The 14,870-nt window shown below is 34.3% G+C and overlaps 4 protein-coding genes across 4 annotated transcripts; 1 reads left to right on the top strand and 3 right to left on the bottom strand.

The window, feature by feature from the left end:
* On the top strand, positions 1,360 to 3,402 carry LOC104785129 (LOB domain-containing protein 16-like). The gene is made up of 2 exons (XM_010510274.2): positions 1,360 to 1,962; positions 2,880 to 3,402. Exons 1-2 carry the CDS (start codon positions 1,660 to 1,662, stop codon positions 3,312 to 3,314), a joined length of 738 nt encoding a protein of 245 aa, XP_010508576.1. The 5' UTR covers positions 1,360 to 1,659; the 3' UTR covers positions 3,315 to 3,402.
* LOC104785128 (LOB domain-containing protein 17-like) lies at positions 6,676 to 7,906 on the bottom strand. Its single transcript, XM_010510272.1, has 2 exons — positions 7,550 to 7,906; positions 6,676 to 7,435 (listed from the first exon to the last, which is right to left on the bottom strand). Exons 1-2 carry the CDS (start codon positions 7,826 to 7,828, stop codon positions 6,968 to 6,970), a joined length of 747 nt encoding a protein of 248 aa, XP_010508574.1. The 5' UTR covers positions 7,829 to 7,906; the 3' UTR covers positions 6,676 to 6,967.
* Positions 9,925 to 12,774, bottom strand: LOC104785127 (sn1-specific diacylglycerol lipase beta-like). Its single transcript, XM_010510270.2, has 8 exons — positions 12,571 to 12,774; positions 12,069 to 12,395; positions 11,793 to 11,980; positions 11,357 to 11,707; positions 11,068 to 11,268; positions 10,908 to 10,978; positions 10,688 to 10,827; positions 9,925 to 10,594 (listed from the first exon to the last, which is right to left on the bottom strand). Exons 1-8 carry the CDS (start codon positions 12,608 to 12,610, stop codon positions 10,260 to 10,262), a joined length of 1,653 nt encoding a protein of 550 aa, XP_010508572.1. The 5' UTR covers positions 12,611 to 12,774; the 3' UTR covers positions 9,925 to 10,259.
* LOC104785126 (MATH domain and coiled-coil domain-containing protein At2g42470-like) lies at positions 13,246 to 14,721 on the bottom strand. The gene is made up of 5 exons (XM_010510269.1): positions 14,535 to 14,721; positions 14,346 to 14,451; positions 14,097 to 14,263; positions 13,800 to 14,005; positions 13,246 to 13,701 (listed from the first exon to the last, which is right to left on the bottom strand). Exons 1-5 carry the CDS (start codon positions 14,560 to 14,562, stop codon positions 13,297 to 13,299), a joined length of 912 nt encoding a protein of 303 aa, XP_010508571.1. The 5' UTR covers positions 14,563 to 14,721; the 3' UTR covers positions 13,246 to 13,296.

The following is a 14,870-nucleotide window of genomic DNA, read 5'->3' as shown; positions in this document are numbered from 1 at the left end:
CATTCATGGCATTAGCATTTGTCGGTACATCTTTACGGGCATTTGCCGGTTCACCCGGTCACCCACACATCACGACAAACAGCAGCAGTTCCGATGTCCGGCGTTCGGCGGAAGAACTTATAAATAACTTTTCTACAATTTTAAAATAATAAAAGAAGATAGAACAAAATAGATTATTAAGTTGAGTTCGCTTTGAAGCTCCAAGAAACCAAACGTATACACGAATATAAAATAATACGATAAAAAGAGATAGGAGACCTAAGACTACCTCACTACTAAAAATATGGATATTTTTCTATAGAAATCCACGAATGAGAAGAAAAATAAGTGGAACTAACTAAATTGAAATCGAATAATTGTATAGAAAAAAATTGAAATCCAATAAAATAAAAATCTCATGTTGCAGTCTCCATGATTGATTGTCTCCTTAGAATCCAACATGTGACCCTCCATTGTCTACCATTCACACCCTTTGGCTCATTCGATAAATTTGGACATTAATTGCATTCTTTTTATTTGTAGAAGTTAGAAAACATGATCTCAGTTAATGTTAATGGTGTTAGCAAAATGTTGTTATTTGTAGACAACGCAACTCTTCATATACACTTCCATACTGTATTTTAGTTCATGATCTATCAACCGACTAAATATAGTGTTTATATGTGAATTCAAAGCTAACGTAAAGCTTGTGAATGGACTAAATGTATTTTATGGATCCGCTACGTACTAACATTATTAGACAACGTAACATCTAGCTTGAGAGATTATAAAAATCAAAAAAAAATTTAGTGAAGACTCTAGATTGATTAATGGCTCGAGTGATTTGGAGTTTGTATATATTTTCAGCGAGAGTTCAAATCAAGATTTTGTAAGGATTTGCGATTTTTTATTAAGCGGAAAAGCTCTTATAGAAGCATTTTAAAATCGGATCACATATTTCGGCTAAGTATCATCATTTATAGGATTCGTTAATAAATCTTTTTAGACAATAGTGGAAGCTGTGTTCAAGTGTTAAAAAAAAATTGTAAGTTGTGTATGACTTAAAATGAAATACCCACTATAGCATAAAATTCCAATTCTAATATAGTCAAAACTCCATATATAAAAAGTAGAATATAAAAGATGAAGATTATGTCATTCGAATTACAGTTTTATAAAATATTACAATATACATATAAACGAAACGATAAGTATGGCTCATACTCTATTGATGGAGAATTTAAGGATTTTATATACAGAGATGACACAATATGGTAGACCAAAAATAACAAATTAAAATAGTATCATATAATATGTGATTGTAAATAATCATTGAGTGAAGATATAAAATAAGTATGCCTAAGAAAAAAAGAAGAAAAAAAGACCTCTTCTCTCTCATCATAATGTTCCTTTTATAAAATCCACCCAAAGACAACAAACACTTCTCCATCATCATTTCATTTCTTTTTCTTTTTCCTCCATCACCATTTCCTAGTTCGCTCGTGCACATCTCCGACGACGATCCCAATTCTAAAACCATTCCTTCTTCCAATCCTTTCAACATCTCTCAAAAATATCCAACCAACAAAAAAAGGGACATAAGAAACCGAAACAAGGGAACCCTTCTTTCTTTTTGTACAAATAACATAAAAATCAACACTCTTTTTGTTTGTTTCGCCGATGGCATCTTCCGGTAGCGGTACAACGGCGGGATCAGGTTCACCATGCGGTGCATGCAAGTTCCTGAGGAGGAAGTGTGCATCCGATTGTATATTTGCACCGTACTTCTCATCGGAACAAGGAGCAGCAAGATTTGCAGCTATTCACAAGGTGTTTGGAGCAAGCAACGTTTCTAAGCTTTTGCTTAATGTTCCAATCCGTGATCGATGTGAAGCTGTTGTCACCATCGCTTACGAAGCTCAGGCTCGTCTTCATGACCCTGTTTATGGCTGTGTCTCTCATATTTTCGCCCTTCAACAACAGGTAATTGACCCAGTACGTTAGTGACCCATCATTATTTATAGACTATTTGTTTAGTCACTGCATAATTTTAGTGGTGGTTGGTTGGTATGAGACTTCGTACATATGAGATTAAATGTTCTCACAAAATTTTGATGAATTAGTAACAACTTATTTTCCCATCATATCGCTTGCTTTCACATTAGGGCTTTTCTTCATTATTGTTATTACTATTTTTTGCCTAAAAAATTAAAAAGCTTGAGATCTTAATTGTAGAGTTTTTAGGAAACGTTACAAATAGGTAATCAGTTTTTTCATAAAATTTTTAAATTTTATTTTGTCAACCGCATAAATAGATCAGTTCAAAATAATCAATTGGAAGGAATATTGTTTACAAATTTAACAGGTGTTTGTTTGTCATTTTCGACTCATCAAAATCTTGAGTAAATGACATTATATTTTCCGTTTCATAAGAAATTTTGAGTAAACTACACTACATTTTTCAGTTTCATAAAAATATCTTGAGTAAACGACACTATATTATTTCCGTTTCATAAAAATAGATGTTTTGAAAACGACACTATATTCTTTCTGTTTCATAAAGATGAATGTTTTGAAAAATTTGTGAATACTATAAAATTTGTGGATACTATAAAATTAGTTATATCTTTGGATGCATTTACTATTCTTGGAATAGGAATCACTATAAGTATGTAAATTACATACATATGTCCTAGCTAATATTTAGAAATACCATATAAATTTACATAAAATTGCAACATCTTATTTTCTTAGCACAAAGGGATCAAGTTAAATGAAAAAAAAAAGAGACTATAACTTCATAATAAACGGAGGAAGCATATTTTATATATGTGCTTACAACTTTTGAATAGACCTGGATCAATCTTGTTTAACTTAGAGTTTGATGCGTTTATATATAGGTGGCTTACTTGCAAGCACAAGTCATGCAAATGAAGGCACAGATCGCTGGCCACCAGATGTCAGCCGCCGGAGATCTAAGAAACAGCTCGGAGAGTACTAACCAGTTTATGACGTGGCAACAAACTAGTGGCTCTCCGATCGGTAGTACATACTCAACATACGATCATCATCCGTACTACGGTCATGTAAACCCTAATAATCCGGTCTCGCCTCAGAGCTCGCTAGAAGAATCTTTCAGCAACACGAGCAGTGACGTCACCACAACAGCTAATGTGCGAGAGACTCATGTCACTCATCAAACCGGAGGAAGCGTATACGGTCACGATGGTTTAGGCTTTCATGAAGGGTATCCTAACAAGAAGAGATCAGTGAATTATTGTAGTAGCGATTTAGGTGAGCTTCAGGCTTTGGCTCTTAGAATGATGAAGAACTAAGATAATTTGGTAACTTATGTATACAGACAGAGAACATAACATTCCATGTTCACATGCATGTTATCATCAATAAAGATGTCTTCATCCATGTTTGCTTTGTATTCGCTGAGGTTCGGCCATCGATCAATAGCTGAAAGATTTGGCTGGACAGTAATCTTATTTATTCGGTTTAGCTAATTTAAACATAAATGATTTAGTCCTGATCGATCAATATCACAAATCTTCTAAACGAAAATAAATAAACAATACAATTAATTGGTTATAGTTCGATGGTTTCGTTTGTTATAGTTATCAACGTTGATCAATATAGATGTTTGTTGACTAAATGTGATTTTCACGCATGATTAATTATTGCGTGTCTTAGATTACCCACAAAAAATGAATTTATAAGTGACTATCCCACTCGACAGTGACACTATAATACTTACTTACATAGTTACATGAATAAAATAAACTAAGCAAAGAAGGTAATGACAGAAGAAAAAAAAATGTCACACAAATACAGAGAAAATAATATGATTGACAGACTGATAAATTCTATAGGTTAGTATTAATAGAAAGGAATCCTAATAGAGATGCTTCTGTGCAGACTGAGCTCCATCACCTTGTATCATGAGTTTGTTTAAGGATTCGCTAAATTTTCATAAGTTAGAAATATAATAATTGTAGACGTGCGCGGCGGACCCAAGGGGTTGACTTTAGAAGACACACTTATTCGAAACTTTAAAATATTTCATTTTGATTGGTGTATAATTCATTACCAAATAGTTTAGTTGGCTCGTTACGAATTTTGTCTAGTTTCCGTGGAAGATACTAAAAAAAAAAAATTAATGTTGATTTATAATCAACAAGCAAAAAATATTTGAATTTGTCTAAAACTGATATTGTATTGAAATCTAAACTTAACAAAGACATTTTCTTTGTACATATCTATGAATTAATATTTTTACATGCTTGTTATTAAATGTCAACTAACCGTTTATTTTTAGCATCTCTATGAAGGCTAAATAGTAGTATATGACTATATGGTCTAAACGATACAAATAATATGTATAAGTCAACTTTTACTTTCACTATAAAAGTATAGTATTAATTTTATAAGGGATGAAACAATAAAGAAAATTTGTTGATAAAGAAAAAAGAATTTGGAGAACATAGGAGGTATGGATGTTATGATTGTCTGTCAGAGAAGCAAATCATCGAAAATCATATCATCTAGTATAAAATTACTAGTAATATATAAATGGACCACGCATTGATAATACATTTAATAAACATGTTTACCTAACATTAACTAAGCAATGTCTTGTTAATTCTGATAGCGCCAATCCTCCATAAAAATTGTAGTGGTCCTATAGACAAAATGTCCCCTGAATCGTATGCAATGTCTTAAATTAAATTCAGATAATGATCTTCAATTAGTTTTACTTTGCCAACTCTAATCAGTCTCATCTAATATTAACCCGATTCCCCACCAAGAAGCTTCGATTGTTGTCCTTGTCCACACCTAAAATCACAAGTGCTCTTTTAGTCTTTTTAGAAAGGACTTTATGGTTTGTAATCTCGAGGTAACCTAATCAAAAACAAGTTATTAATAGAAGGAAAATAGTAGTAATAAGTTTAATTAACACATGATCAATACTTTACGTAGAGTTTTAGAAAGGATCAAATAATAGTTCACTGGTTAGTTAGTTTGACAGACATTAATTAAGTCTAGTTAATTTGATAGCCTGTCTTCTGTTTAACATTCGGTAAGCTACTCAAATATTCAGTAAAACTGTAAAATGTTTGATACATGTCTCACCTTATTATTTTAGCATTAACATGTCAGAATGTTGGTCACTTCAACATGGAAAGTGAAGATTGGAAAATTTCGATAGCTTAACATTTTTTTTTTTGTTTACGGGGTCAGAAAGACAATTTAACATCTCAGTACCATTCACAATGAACAGATTTCTTGAAATTTTCACTAACTTTCTGATAAATAGTCAACGATATACAAAAATGCACCACGTCGACCTTATATATGGTATTTTAAAGTATAATACTTAATATTTAGGTGGGAAACATCAGAAATTTGTTTACAAACTCCAAACAAATTTATTGTGGTTTGAGTCATGAACAAGAATACGGCGACGCCTGTTCTTAGTCAAGACATTTTATGTATGTGCGTACTTAATAAAATAATATCGACCTCTTCGAGCCCATTACCGAAGACAAAATTGTATTCAATTTCTCTCACTCTTTCTACTATTATATAATAAGAATAAAACAGATCAAAAGCTGGTGGTCAAAGCATGATATCACCAATTCACCACTTAGCTTAGACATTCATCAGGGACGTCTGTTTATTAAAAATTAAAACAAACCAATATAGTAATGTTAAAGCAACAATGAAAGAAAGATAAAGCTCATCATAGAGGATTAATTGGATGTATATAAAGGTAAATTACTAATTATTGTTATGATGATCAGAGTTCAGAGATAGCTAACTATTAAGAAAAGAAAAAAAGAAAGCAAAGTGGCACATAACTAGTATATAGTAGTATTTTATATAGTACAATGACATGTCGACTGACAGGGAATAAACACGAACTATTGTCTTCTTGTCAAAATCACAATTTGTTTCCTTTTTATTTTAAAAATGGTTAAAAAAGAGACTGAAACGGCTGGAGTTAACACCACGTGGGCCCGTAGCTTAAGTACAATCGAAGTCTTTGACCGTTGAACTAAAATCTCTCACACACACACGTGCGGCCTGCACAAGTCGTTGTTTGTGTGACCCACACCATCTATTTCTTTCCCCAGGCCATTTAATTAATCAGTGTCATCATGTGGTGGTGATAGTGACTAGTGTGAGACGTTCTAGGCCCATTTAGTATGAAAAGCTAGCCCAATACGCTTTATAATAGCAATCAGGGAGTTTTAGGCCCAAATTAAAAATACATCTCTCCGGGGGGAAGAAATCTCGACACTTGTTTCTTTCAGTCAGCCAGAAAAACCCACTCGATTAATTTGAATTGATAAGATAATAGTGTTTTTAACATTACTACTAATTTATAGAATGAAAATATGTCACGACTCGAGCATTTTATTTTGTTCTAGTGTATGTCACGAGCAGTAATATTTAATTTAGAAAATCATACTATTCTTATTCTATAACAATTTGACAAAGCAAAACCCTTTTGACTTACAGAAAAAAAAACACACACACACACACACACAAAAAGTTACAACGAATCGACAACATATATTGTACGTACAAAGTAAGGAAGAACCTTACGTGATTTAATTATAGCCAAAACCTTCTACAACTATAGCCAGATATATTAAAACAATAGATATAGAGTGTTCAGGTAACAATTCTTAGTTTAGATTCCATTTATATAAAAGGCGGACATCATAAGGCCCTAGAATGTCTAAACACACAATTTTCCAACGCAGTAGCCAGTAAGCTAAGCTGCTTAGGGATTTGTTATTTGTGGTTTCCCAATAATTTATTTGACTCCGATATATGAGCTCAAACTCAAATGGAAACTAAAGCAATAAAAAGACTTAATACTCGTATAAAGTAAAAGTATACTATATTACTAATATATATCGGTTCTTGATCGTGTTCATTCATATCTTCACCAAAAAAAAAGACATCACGACTACGGGGTGTACTCAAAACTCGCGGACAGCAGATCATTGCCGCCACCGCCAGGAAGATGTTGATTAAAAGTGTTCAAATGTTGATCCAATTCAGAATATTTGGAAAATTCACCGTTGGTCAAGTTAATTTCTTCACTGCAGCCACTTGAGGAGTTGTAGTAGTAACTAGCTGCCGTGGTATCTCCACCAGCTCCGATGAATGACCTCGTCCCGGTTTGGTTCTGGTGGTAGCACGACGTCATGATATTCTTTAGATCAGAGTTGTGCTCCGTTTCCAAACTTCCATTTTGATAATAATTCGAAGTGGTATGATGATGATGATTATGGAGATCTTGAGGTTCTTGAAGATGTTGAGGCTTATTATCTCGATAGTAATTAGAGTCTTCTATGGATGGAGAATCTCTAGCCATCATGCTTTGTGTTGCTTGTTGCTTTAGAATCTCTACCTGTGTTTGTAGGTTCACAACCTACACATAATACCAAGAAAAACTAAGGATCCATATTTCCAAATTATCCATATATAAATGTCATATCAAAAATTCAAGATAAGGGTTTTAATAAAGGAAGTTATATGTATTTACTTGTTGTTGAAGGGAAAAGATATGAGAAACGCAGCCATAGGTGGGGTCTTGACGGCGAGCTTGAGCTTCATAATAGATTGTAGTAGCGGCTTCGCGTCGATCTTCCACGGGAAGATGAGAGAGCAATTTAGAAGCATTGCTGGCACCAAACACTTGGTGAATGGCTGCAAAATGTGAAGCTCCTTGTTCATGGCAAAAGTATGGGGCAAACACACATCCTTTTATACATTTCCTTCTTAAGAACTTGCAAGCTCCACAAGGAGAGCCAGAGCCCGTCATTGTGATGACTATGTGTTACTAAGTATGTAGGTCTTTAGTTTGATGAATGATGATTATAATTAACCTTGAGTACCTTTAAGAATGGAGGAGCATTAGCTTAGGGGATAGTTTTATAAAGATGTTGATGAAGGTGGGTTTTCATATACTACTAATTACATTCTTTAATCAAAACTTGTCTGCTTAGTGGTATACACATATCTCATTGTTAATTGTCATTAGTTTTTTTCTTGAATTTTTGTTAAGATAAATTTACAATTGATCTGGATTTTTTTGTTTTTGAAACTTGACTGAGACCGCTTAACCTCTGCATTAATCAATGGATGTATTTAATTTGTGTAACTTATAACCAATGAGCAACGAAACGTATTTGTTTCCAAAGAAGGAGCCAAAAATATGGTAGAGACAACAGAGACTTTGCATTGTATGTGATACGTCTTCATACAGCTTGAGTAGAGTGTGATGACAAAACATTTTTTAAATTTTTCTATTTTCTTTTGAGTAGTGTTCATTATAATGTTTCTAATTTTATGTTATACTAATTAATCTATTATATATAATATAGTTCAAGATTAACATTTTGTATGGAACTATGGTCTATGGATCGACAAACCCTGACCCACACACAATAGATTGCAAATTTAAAACGTATTTTTTGTTGTCAACAAAACCACTAATCTTTATTATTGAAGTATTAATACATGGAGACAACCAATCTACGTACTTAAGATAGATAAGATCAGGTAAATAGTTGTATATTGAGTTTTTAATGGATGGACAAGAAAGTATCCTGAAAGTGATGTTGTTGGTTTATTTTATATATATGCGAAATTAATTACTAGTATATGTCTATATCCTTGTCAAGAGGGTACAATATCAAATTACTTACGTCGTTCTTAATATGTATAACGGGTTAGTTAATAATTTTCTTGTTAAAGATGGATTAGTTTAATATTACTTGCATATAAGAAAATAGTTGGGCGTGTACTTTAGTTTGAACGTGGAAAAATTTTCAAAGTCTAAACCTCAATATAAGGGAATGGTTTAATTTTGTTTCTCAGTAGATCATAAGGGAATGCAAGTCCTGGACACATCAACCTTGTTTCTCATTAGATCATACATATTAACGTCAGAAAGTGATGGAAATAAGTAAATATATTATATACTATATGGAACATTATTTTAAGTATATGATTACGTCAGAAAGTAATGGAAATAAGTAAAGATATAGATATTATATACTATATGGAACATTATCTTAAGTATACGAAACATAATTTAGTGTTTCACTTCTTTCATGTTTCGATTTGTATGTACGTCGAGTTTATCCAGTTGGTCGACTCAAAAGATAAGCCACCACTACCCACCATTAATTCGTTTTCTTGAGAGCTCTATTAGCTAAACTCTACTAATATAACGACTATGCGTAGCCTTAATATTCGTTTACATCATTACATGTGCTTAGTTCCAAAACAATATACAAATAATAACATGTTTTTTTCTTCTAAGAAATTGTTAAGAAAATCAAACAAGTGATGAATTATCGGGAGAAAGCAGTGTAATAGTAATTTATTAGCTTACAAAGGGAATTTAGAGTAGTAGAAAGACATGGAGACAAGAAGCGGCGGCTAAGTGCCTATGCATTGCTATAGGCACTTAAGAGTAGGTTTCCATGTACTATATTTGGTAGTTATCAATTTGTCTTTCCCTTAGCCGCCGCTTCTTGTCTCCATGTCTTTCTTTTTTTCCATCTGTCTCCATGTCTTTCTAAAATGATGGATCACTCTCTTTTCTTGTGGGGGTCTATGCATTGCTATAAACCTACTCTTTAAGTGCCTACAACTACATTAAGTAGCCACCAATCAGTGACTAAATCAAAAATATTTAATTTCATTCTTTGCTTTATTCGCTTAATTATGAACATTAATTTGAGCCATTTTTTTTTTGTGTCAAGGACTTTTATAATGTCGAAAAATACGAATGAGTAAGACGTACACTTGTTGGGATCAGTGGAGTGAATAGCGAGGTCCGACAAAGTAGAGAATCGTGTAGCAACGGGGTTAATAGGAAAAGGTTTTGTAATGTTTAGCTTATGAGACTATACAATCAAGCGAGGACTTTATGCAATGTATTATACAACAGTTCAACAAAAAAGTAAAGCAACCCAAATCAGCTTTAAACTATACAATTGTCTCATGGGGTATGAATGTAATCATGTATGATGCATAACAGTTTGCTAAACACAAACCAACATTAATGATCTATTCTTACATATAACAAAGTAGAACCAATCACAGCCAGCTTGCCATTAATCCTTCAAAGTTTCTAAGAAACAAAAATCTCTTCATGCTGTGATAAACTGGATCATTTATTCTTGAAAATGTTTGCAGACAAACTAAAAACATTACGTTCTACCGAGAGATGAGATCCCATTTCATTTGCATCTCTTGTTGAAGATGCTTTCGTCGATGAAACTGGGAAATCCTTTCAGAACATCTCGCAGAGCGTAGTAATGGCTATCACATTTATGGTCTGTAATGAAATTACCTGAAAGAAGTATCCTCTGAAAATGTTGTCCTGGATCTCTCTTCCATAGACTAAAGTACTCTACTTGTTTTCCTCCTGCGCTTTTCGGGTTCCCTCTTAGGTTCCTCATTAGATAGTAAACAGCGCCCGGCACATATAACTCCTCTGGCACTTTAACAATATCTTTAGTGGTAGTTTCAGAGATTAAAGTTTCAGACTGGTTGTTCTTGGATGATGGGATTTCTGGTAAGATTCATGAAGCGTTAAGTACGTAATTAAGAATTCTTGTGATACAAAGAATTACACAAACGTGTTCAAGTAGTAGTTACCACTTACCAGGAAGTTCTTTCTTGTTACCGAAGTTGGCATAGTCAGAAACTTTTCGAGCTACGTCTTGCACAGAGGTGACAACTTGTTTAGCGTTTGTAACCAAATCTAGTACGCTCTTCCATTCTTCCTTCTCGATTACACTCGTCCTGGATTTACAAATGCACCGCAGTAAACAAACTAATTGTATAAGGGTAATAAAGTTTCAAGAAGAGGAATATTTGTTTACCAATCTGTCTGAAGGATCTCATTCCTCAATCTCGCTAGAGAAGCTGTACTTAGTCTAGGTATAATATCATCCTGTAATTGGTGGAAATGCTGTGAGTTCCAAGAAGAGAGTAACCTCAGCAAAGTTTGATCAAGAAAAGAGAATTTTTCTTTGTTCTGACCTGCATTACAATAGTTGTTACAAACTCAGAGCAGTTCTCTGCAAGGTCTTTGGAAACACAAGGAGGTGTTGCATATCCAACGGCTGAAATAATCTCAGCATCGAATCCCAATTCCTCCCTTGGCATTTTCCTGAGCATTATCGCCATTAGCGAAGCTATAGCTCCACCGAGAGAATGACCAACAAGCCTTAGCTTGTATCCCTATGGATTAGTTCATTGCAATATAAATCCATCCTTCTCATATCTCACAAACAAAAGAAATGAGAAACAACAATGATTATATCATCACCTCATATTTCTCTAAGCATCTTCTTATAGTTTGCAGTTCGTGGTTAAGGAACCATCGTGCAGACTCAGCGGTTCCAAAGTGCGTTGAGTAGCCTTCAAAAGTGACCTCTTCATCGCTTGACGAGACAATATCAGTGATAAGATCATAAATTGTATGTGTCCCACGTATCCCAAAAACAACAAGTTTCCTTCGATGATCAACTCCTATGTAATAACCAGGCCTCATAACACTTGAATCTTTCACAAATTTAAGAATGTTATTCTCGCGAAGCATAGTGTTCTTTGCAAGACCAGTCACACTATCCCTATAACAACCTTTCGCTAACTCAGCATTGTATATGAGATCATAAACCTGAAAAAACAATAAAGCTACTTAGAATTTGGTAAAAAAAGGAAGTTATCATCAACATGACAATGATCAGAATTAATGTTCTTACTGTAGACTCTGAAACAACTTCAACACCCTTGACGTCCTCAAATGGAGACAAGGATGCTTGTCTAAGATATATAAGATAGAGACCAATTGTAAGATCACCAAGAGTCCAACCTTCAATCCCAAGCTTACTCCTCTGAATACTAGCAATAATCTCAGACAGAGATCGAGTACCAGGCGGTGACTTCTCTCCTAGAAAAAAAACACACATCAAACATTGCCTCGGGCTATATGGTTTAAAAAAAAGCACAGTGAAAACGCAACCATATATAATAAACACCTGTTGGAAGAGCCCATCTACGCAATTGCATAGCTGGCTCAAGTGCTTTTGTGAGCCAAGCTAGGTCCAGTTTCCACTTCCCATCACCTGTATCTTCATCACTAGAGCCATCACTGTCTACTCCTGGCTCAAATCGTCTTATATCCTCTAATCCAGACTTTGAAGAAGCTCTACTAGTGGTTCTCTTCTCTGCTCCCTGTCCCTGTTCTTCTAACTCCTTCTCTACCTTGCCTGATTCTGATAGATGCGACTGAAATCGTTTGATAACATTGTAAACAACTCCTTGATATAATCCACGTCTCTTCTTGAACGGTGAACCTTCTACAACTGAACAAAAGGCTGAAACTTTTCAAGAATCCTTACTAAAATTTCAAAACTTTCATATACAAACATAGTCAATTCACAAAGCTAAGTCTCATCAATTCAATATTCTCATCCACTCTATTGGATTATACTAAAAAGGCTTGAAATTTCCAACAAGTAAAGAGTAATTAGAGCTTACATAAGTTCCATAGACGCCGGTTCAATGCTCTGCTAGCCATTGGCGAAGCTCAGAATTGGCTTTCTCCGGGAAAAAATAAAAAAAATACCTCCTTTCGAAGCCGACGGCGGAGGAGAGTAAAACCTCTTAAGGAAGTGAAACTTCAAAGATACGGCGAAGCATTAAGTCGGAGATGATCGGAAAAACCAAAACCGGAGGAAAAGCACACCGACTGGATTAGTTCTTCAAGACTTGTAAATTCAGTAACGAGTTATGGGCTTAATTGGGCCTTTTCTTATTTAGTCCATTTATAGTCCAGTAATTTAAGGAAAAATAAAACGGGGCTATCTACGTCTTTGGGTCAAAGACATATGCATGCATATTTACAACAGTTACACACTCTCTTCTTACATTAGGGTTTCAAATTCAATGATGGCATCGACCTTTGTATATTTATCTAATCTTTCTCTTCCTCCATTTTTGGAATCAGAAGTCTTAATAAAACATCTGAATACTTTTTTTTTTAAGAGGATTTTGCAATTGAAAGAACAGAGGATTTCCTCTGTTTTCTTTTATAGAGGAAGGAGAAAAGAGACAGAAGTTAAGTGAACAAACCAAATCTTAAATAGTTTAAGTAACAAATCCAAATCTGTCATCATTACAGAACATAACGGTCGCGTTAACTGATACATTTTTGGAACCATGAATATAATATACGAACTTTTAAAAGAACTTTTTATTTTGACATCAAACAATGTCGTCAAGCGGCAAGAGTTTAACAGAAGCAGCAGCTTTAGCCTTCTCCTTGTTCAGTTCAACTTTGAGATTCAACAAAACCAGCTCCAGACTTTTGATGTGTTCTTCCATTTCTTTGACCTGGGAACCATCATCAGTTGCATTCTTCCTCTTCGAGACGACTTCGTCGAGCTTTTCCTTTAACCAATCTAGCCTGAAGCCTGCTTCTGTTAGCTCTTTCAAATTGCGCAAAGCCTTTCCTACGTCAGCATTCGAAAAGCTCTGTGGAGGCTTACGCAGTGTCTCGATGAGGCTGAGGAGGACATCCATGTATGCTGTCTTCACTACTTGGTTCGTCGGTTTGACATCTACTGCAATGTCCGGGTGCTTTGCGAAAATCTTGCTCACTAAAACACCCTGCCAACGAGAAAGTTGCATGGTAAATCATATATTCTATATCAAAAATGTTTCGATTACTCTTAAAAAAATAAAACATTGTTTTCCTTAACATATACCTTAGTATAATGAACTTCGAAACCATTGAGATCTAACATCCCCTTCCTAGTTACCTCTTCTACATGAACATCTTCAACCACTTGTAGCTCCACTTGAATGATCAGTTTGTCATTCTCTAAAAAATCTTCTTCTTTAAGCTTGCTAAGAGGTAATACTTTGGGATAACCCCAGCCTCGGGCCTCATCACAGAACAAGCTGCCTTCTTCTGTAAGACATAGACTTTTGTTATTCATTATTCATTATGATTTATAATTATTGTTCTATACAGATTCAAACACGATAGATAGGAACATTACTAGGTGTTCCAAATGTCTGGAGCTCTTTGCCCGACTGATTCAACAAAACGAAGCGATAACTAACTCTCTTTTTCCATCCAGTTCTAAATGATTTAGTTCTGGCAACATTCATGTACACAGCCAAGTGATCACAGCAATGGTCTCCCATGGGATGAACGGTAACATACCTGAGAAAATAAAAGAAACCTTCGTTTAACTCTACATCTAATATGTTTGGATATATATAGTTCCAAATAATTTTTGTTTTACCATTCGCATCCGCCGCATCCGAATAAAGGAGACGATATCTCAGCTTTCTTCTCCGAGAAGTTATCTATCTCAAACGTGAAACTCGTCTGCTTTTGATTCCTCGCATCTGTTTAAAATATGCTTTGTTACGTTGCTTTCAGAAAATTAGACATAAAGAAAAAAAAAACTAACAAAACCTCAGCAACATACCTGAGATCTTCTGCATTCGATTCCCCATATCTTATCAAAACGCTTTCTTTAGGCTTTGTTTTTCAAGCTAAAGATGAAATCTTGTAGGGAAATTTGTGCTTAGGGGACCCGAAGGACTACAAAGATTTTTTTTTTTTTTTTTCAAGAGACTTTGAGTTTATATATGTCAAAGAAATACTTATGTTTATGATACTAGCTTTTTATTTCTTTTTATTTTCTTGATCATTATAAATGAGTATTTATAGACCTAAATAAAATTAATTATAAAATATCACACCTATTATGTATGTTGGATACATTCCATAAAAGGTGACAAGTAACAACATATCATTAATA

This window comes from Camelina sativa, chromosome 5 (assembly GCF_000633955.1).
Source record: "Camelina sativa cultivar DH55 chromosome 5, Cs, whole genome shotgun sequence".
NCBI classification, from domain to species: domain Eukaryota; kingdom Viridiplantae; phylum Streptophyta; class Magnoliopsida; order Brassicales; family Brassicaceae; genus Camelina; species Camelina sativa.
The sequence above is the reverse complement of the archived record's forward strand: the minus strand, read 5'-3'. Positions and strand labels throughout refer to the sequence as shown.

Excerpts from the sequence above, each read along its gene's own strand:
- LOC104785129 (XM_010510274.2), top strand. The coding sequence starts at position 1,660 with ATGGCATCTTCCGGTAGCGGTACAACGGCGGGATCAGGTTCACCATGC. Across the intron at positions 1,963-2,879 it reads TTTTCGCCCTTCAACAACAG|GTGGCTTACTTGCAAGCACA; the intron begins GTAATTGACCCA and ends GTTTATATATAG.
- LOC104785128 (XM_010510272.1), bottom strand. The coding sequence starts at position 7,828 with ATGACGGGCTCTGGCTCTCCTTGTGGAGCTTGCAAGTTCTTAAGAAGG. Across the intron at positions 7,436-7,549 it reads TCTTTTCCCTTCAACAACAA|GTTGTGAACCTACAAACACA; the intron begins GTAAATACATAT and ends TATTATGTGTAG.
- LOC104785127 (XM_010510270.2), bottom strand. The coding sequence starts at position 12,610 with ATGGCTAGCAGAGCATTGAACCGGCGTCTATGGAACTTAT. Across the intron at positions 10,828-10,907 it reads GAGATCCTTCAGACAGATTG|GACGAGTGTAATCGAGAAGG; the intron begins GTAAACAAATAT and ends TTGTAAATCCAG. Across the intron at positions 10,595-10,687 it reads TAACAAGAAAGAACTTCCTG|AAATCCCATCATCCAAGAAC; the intron begins GTAAGTGGTAAC and ends GAATCTTACCAG.
- LOC104785126 (XM_010510269.1), bottom strand. The coding sequence starts at position 14,562 with ATGGGGAATCGAATGCAGAAGATCTCAG. Across the intron at positions 14,452-14,534 it reads TCGAATGCAGAAGATCTCAG|ATGCGAGGAATCAAAAGCAG; the intron begins GTATGTTGCTGA and ends TATTTTAAACAG. Across the intron at positions 13,702-13,799 it reads TCGAAGTTCATTATACTAAG|GGTGTTTTAGTGAGCAAGAT; the intron begins GTATATGTTAAG and ends TCTCGTTGGCAG.